The 5,893-nt window shown below is 44.7% G+C and overlaps 1 protein-coding gene across 2 annotated transcripts in view; it reads left to right on the top strand.

Moving 5' to 3' along the window:
* Window positions 1–5,893, top strand: part of NOL10 (nucleolar protein 10) — an 89,464-nt gene that overhangs the window by 81,074 nt on the left and 2,497 nt on the right. For both annotated transcript variants that reach the window (XM_010852062.1, XM_010852063.1), the window contains exon 20: window positions 1,512–1,614. In XM_010852062.1, coding sequence (XP_010850364.1) covers window positions 1,512–1,614 — 103 coding nt within the window. The remainder of the gene's footprint in view (window positions 1–1,511; window positions 1,615–5,893) is intronic.

The raw sequence follows: 5,893 nt of genomic DNA, 5'->3' as shown, positions 1-5,893 counted from the left end.
ATTTCTCCACTGAGCTCCAGTAGCATATTGGGCACCTACTGACCTGGGGAGTTTCTCTTTCAGTATCCTATCATTTTGCCTTTTCATACTGTTCATGGGGCTCTCAAGGCAAGAATACTGAAGTGGTTTGCCATTCCCTTCTCCAGTGGACCACATTCTGTCAAATCTCTCCTCCATGACCCGCACGTCTTGGGTTGCCCCACGGGCATGGCTTAGTTTCATTGAGTTAGACAAGGCTGTGTTCCTAGTGTGATTAGATTGACTAGTTTTCTGTGAGTATGGTTTCAGTGTGTTTGCCCTCTGATGCCCTCCTGCAACACCTACCGTCCTACTTGGGTTTCTCTCACCTTGGACGTGGGCATCTCCTCACTTGAATCATATCACTCCAGTATTCTTAACCTGGAGAATCCCATGCACAGAGGAGCCTGGTAGGCTTCAGTGCATGGGGTCACAAAGAGTTGGAAATGAATGAGCACGCACACATGCAGAAGGGCTAGAGCTAACATTAAAACTTACTAAAAATATCTATCTTTAGGCTTAGTTCTGTTTTTTCTCTCTAAAGCAAGTTAACGCTGATCTGCTTTTATAAAGAACACGTGAAAGTGAAGTCGCTCAGTCGTGTCCGAATGAAGTATTATATAACTGGTACTAAATTTAAATTCAGAATCAACATCTTGACTGTCGTAGATGCACTGAGTTGCCAGGCACAGCAGACCATAACAAGGACAAAGATTATAGAGAGAGACTTTAGAAACATGATCAAGAAATGAAATTTGAATTGGGGGTAAATTGTGTCAGAAAGCAAGTCACGTACGAAGTTGAAAGGAGAGGTAGCCCTGAATCAGGCTGAGTCAAATCCGCACTGTGATTGCTTTTGTTTTCTCCATGTCATCAGATGATCTCACGTGTCAAGTTGCTTGTACTCTGGGTAATGAGCGTGGTCCACAAGCTAAGACCGAGTGAAGGAAAAGTCAGAGTTCTCCTAGCACTTCTCTGTGGCTTGACCCAAAAGGCTTTGCTTGTGTTCACTGCTGTGTAGAAGGTGATTGAGTTGCTGAGATGCTCACATACCTAACTGGTGCCTGGATTTAATATAAAATGCTTTAGCAAAAAAAAAAAAAAAAAAATGCTTTAGCAGCTTAAGTGCCTCTGACCGTTACAGTAAATTACATGCTTCAGAAATATGGCTCCTTTGCATTTTGGCTTCAGAAATGTGATTTAGTAACATAAATAGCAAGCACTGAAATATTTGGAACCACCACTTAACATACTTAATTAGTGGGTGTTTGGGACAGCCATTGTTTCTACTGTATATTTGCTGAGTCTGAGTAATGACGGTTTGAGTGTCTGCAATTCTGTCCATTGATTGTGTTAAACAAATGCCATTTTCTGTCTTTACCACATGTGTAAAAGGTCATTCTTTGTGTGATCGATTCTAATTAAAGCTTGTTTCTAATGGGAAATCAAAACATAACCCTAATTAATGTGTCATTCTCTTAAATTTCCTGCAGTAAAACCCTTGAAGACCGGTTGAAACTTGAAGCGAAAAACGGAACATTGAGTGTATCCGACACCACGGTTGGCAGCAAACAACTGACATTTACATTAAAGAAGGTAAGTTGCTTTCTCGTGTTCTTTTTTAATTCACAGAAGGAAGACGAGGCTTCCATCAGTGTTGTGTGTGTCTGACCTGAGAGCTGCCTTCCAAGCTTCCCCCTGTTGAGGGAGTGTGTGCTGTTTGGGCATGTTTTGCCTGCAGCCGGAGCCCCTCCTGGGTTGCAAGCACACTGCAGGGCAGAGCATTGGCAGAGCCAGGCGTCCGTCTGGTGTCCCAAGGGAGGCAGGCCCCCCGTGACCCCAGGCTCGGTACTGTTGGTGAAGAGCCGCAGCATGGTTTCGGGCTTGCTGGGCCACCTGAGGTGGGACCTTGTAAAACAGAAGTCCTGACCATCCACCACTGTGAAAGAATAGTTGAGGATCACATGGACTTGAAGATGATAAGAACTGGTGATTTCTAATGTGTTCATCACAGTGCAGTCAGCTTGCCCAGGGTGGGTAGTTTCAGGAGGTAAATTACTTTATCCGCAGTAGGTCCCATTCTAAACTGACTTAACCACAGTCATTTCTAATCCACCTTTGATGACACCTGACATACAATGAAGGAGGAATAAGCTGCTTTAAATATTTGCTATGAACAGATGAGTGAAGAAGCTCCATGGTTTTAGTTTTCAAAAAAATTTTTTTCTCATTTAGTCACTCTCGCTTAATATGTGTTGTCACAAAGAGGAAAAGAATGACAAAGACTTCGCTTCTGATCCTTTTCTTAAATTGAGATATAATACAAGTATCTAAAATCCACCCTTTTAAAAATATACAGTTCAGGGTTTTTCAGTTCAGTTCAGTAGCTCAGTCGTGTCCGACTCTTTGCGACCCCATGAATCGCAGCACACCAGGCCTCCCTGTCCATCATCAACTCCCAGAGTTTTTAGTAGTCACCAAATGCTGTGCTCGATTATCACCATCTAAATCTGGACCATCCTCATCACTCCAGAAGGAAACCCCACCCTCTCATGTCCCAGCCTATGGATTTGCCTGTTCTGGACATTGTGTATATATATAGAATCACACAACATGTTTTCTTTTGTGACTAGCCTCTTTTACCTTAGCATGTTTTTAAAGGCTAATCCATGTTGCAGCATGTACAAGAGCTTTATTCATTTTTGTGACTGAGTAATATTTAATTCTGTGAATATACCACAGTTTTTTGTTGTTTAGTCGCTGAGTCCAACTCTTTTGCGATATTATAGACTGTAGTCCACCAGGTTCCTCTGTCCATGAGATTCTCTGGGCAAGAATACTGGAGTGGGTTGCCATTTCCTTCTCCAGGGGATCTTCCAGACCCAGGGATCAAATCCATGTCTCCTTCAGTGGCAACAGATTCTTCACCACTGAACTACCTGGGAAGCCCTTTCCACAGTTTGCTTATCCCTGAATCTGATGGTGGACATTAGGGTTGTTTGTTGTTTTAACTTTTTGAGGAACGACCAGACTGTTTTCCAGAGCGATGGCACCATTTCCCCATTCCCACCAGCAGTCTGTGAGGGTTCTGTTTTTTCCTCATCCTTGCCAATACTTGTTACTGTCGGTCTTTATTGTAGTCATCCTTGTGGGTGTGAAGTGGTATCTCACTATGGTTTTGATTGACATTTTCCTGATGACTAACAATGGTAGAGCATTTTTTTTATGTGCTTATTGGCCATTCATACATTTCCTTCGGAGAAATGTGTTCACAACGTCCGCTCATTCATCTCTGGTTGTTGACAGTTCTTTCTGATGTCGTCAGAAGGCCTGCCAAATGATAAGGATATTTTTTACTTAGTTATCATTCATTATCTTATATAGATTAAAAAAAAAAAGCAGAAAAAGAAAAAATATTGTTTTTTCTTTGTGATGAGAACTCTAAGGATTTACCCTCTAAACAGCTTTCCTGTGTGTAATATAGCAGTTTTGACTGTAGTCTTCACACTGTACATCACACCCCTAATACTCCTTTATCTCGTGACTGAAGTTTGTACTTTTGATTACCTTTTCCCAAATCCCCCTCTTCCCACTCCTCCCATTAGAACTTTTTTATTCTGTGTGTAAGAAGCTTTTCAGTTAACTGTCTCCATTTACAGCAAACTTGCATCTTACATTTCTCATTTAAATAAGCCAAAACTGGCTGTGTGTTCAGACTAACTCGTTGTGCCTAGTTTCTTAGAGATTCTCTGTGTACCCTCGAACGTTTCCTAATTCCCTCTGAAGTTCACGACGCTGAGGGGGCGGCAGGTGCAGGTCTCCTGTGGGAAGACCTCGCAGGCTCCCAGCTGCCCGGCCCCGAGCTCCCTCTGCCACACGGGGTGAGCTGGGAGGACGCAAGCGCACCACGTTTCCCCAGTTGAAAGGTACTGAGGTCAGTATCAGTTTATGATTTGTGGTAAACTGGAAATAAGATGGCTCTGATTCCCCCATCCCCACCCCCCAAAAAACAATAGAGGGCTACCCTGATGGCTCAGCGGTAAAGAATCTGCCTGCAATGCAGGAGACATGGGTTCAATCCCTTGGCCTGGGAGACCCCCTGGAGGAGGAATTGGCAACCCACTCCAGTATTCTTGCCTGGGAAACTCCTTGGACAGACAAGCCTGGTGGGCTACAGTCCATGGGGTTGCAAAGAGTTGGATACAACTTAGTGACTAAACTGCAACACAAAAACGAAACATTTAAGTGAAAATACTTAAAACAGCCTTGCGGTTGAGTCTAGCAGACGCTTTGAAACTAGTTTGGGGAATGCATCAGTTGGCATTTGGCTTATGCCTGTTTCATCCTTTGACTAATAGAATTTCAACTATTAAATCTTAGTTTTATTTAAGAATTTTTATGGAATTATTGTTGTGGGGTTTTTTTTAAATACAAATTCTTTTATACTAGGTATGTGATATATTCAGGTAAAATCTCGAGTTTTCCAAGTATTTTCATATATACTTTCTAAAATGTGAATCAAATTGAAGGAGAAAAACCTATGCTTTAATATTATTTAAAATTGCATAGTGGCAAAACTAGGATTAGGTCCCAGATTCTACTTTTAAATACCCTGTAGTTCATTCCCTCAGGGGCCCTGGGCCAGCCGGGTACTGGTGCAGGTGTGGGCTTTGCATTTAGCCTCCCCCGTGTCCCGAGATAGGACTGCCATGGATGTGGGGAAGGAGTCAGGACAGGAACAGGGAGGAGAAGGAGCTGGTTGGCTCTTAACTCGTAACGAATCGGTCACGCAGTGGCAGCATCTTGCAGATACAGCTCTTCTCTAGATTGGGGATAAGGACAGTTTTTTTCTGGACAGGGGCTTCCCAGGTGGCACAGTGGTAAAATAGTAAAGCCTGCCAGTGCAAGAGATGCAAGAGACCTGGGTTTGATTCCTGGGTCAGGAAGATCCCCTGGAGTAGGGAATGGCAACCCACTCTAGTTTTCTTGCCTGGAGAATCCCATGGACAGAGGAGCCTGGCGGACTGCCCATGGGGTCACGAAAGAGTCAGACACAAGTGAACACACACGTGTTTCTGGACAGAGGTTTTTCTGCAGGGATCGCTGCTACCTCTGAGCTCACACGTAGACACCTGCCTTTGTGGGGACTCCACGGGCCAGGCCTTGTGGAGTGTGCTCCAGGAGATGTAGGTGGGGCTCCTGGAAGCTGGCTTTGCCACCACACCCCCAAGGGAAATCCACGACAGATGTCCGTATCAAAGACGCAGAGCAGCTCATGACTTTAAAAGCCCCAGCACTCCCTGTTTATCTTTATTTAGTACCTCATTTCCCAAAGTTACTTGGGCCAGAGGCATTTTTAAAGGGATGCTTCTTAATATGAGAGCTTCCCTGGTGGCTTAGGAGGTTAAGTGTCTGCCTGCAATGCAGGAGATCCCTGGGTCGGAAGAATCCCTGGAGAAGGAAATGGCAACCCACTCCAGTATTCTTGCCTGGAGAATCCGATGGATGGAAGAGCCTGGTAGGCTACAGTCCACAGGGTCGCACAGAGTCGGACACTTCACTTTTCTTAATATGAAGAAACAGAATATTAAATAAGCAGTGTTCAGGGGCTTGCTGACACACCATTATCTGGTCTGCTAGGGAGCCTGCAGTTTCCCTCGGGTTTCTGAGTTCTCCATTCACAAAGGAGCCTCAGCCTGCTCTCTGCCACATGCTAGGGACACACAGAACAGACAGACGTGGCCGTGGGTGTCGCAGTCCCGTGGATGGAGGGAGATCACATACAGTCACCTCATCGTAATGTGGGACATGCTCCTGGGGGCCCAGGGCTGGGAGTGTCAGGGGCCCGGCCCAGTGGAGGAGTGAGGGGCAGCTG

The sequence above is a fragment of the Bison bison genome, unplaced genomic scaffold, assembly GCF_000754665.1.
Source record: "Bison bison bison isolate TAMUID 2011002044 unplaced genomic scaffold, Bison_UMD1.0 scf7180017864307, whole genome shotgun sequence".
NCBI classification, from domain to species: Eukaryota; Metazoa; Chordata; class Mammalia; order Artiodactyla; family Bovidae; genus Bison; species Bison bison.
This window is presented reverse-complemented; position numbering and strand designations above follow the sequence as displayed.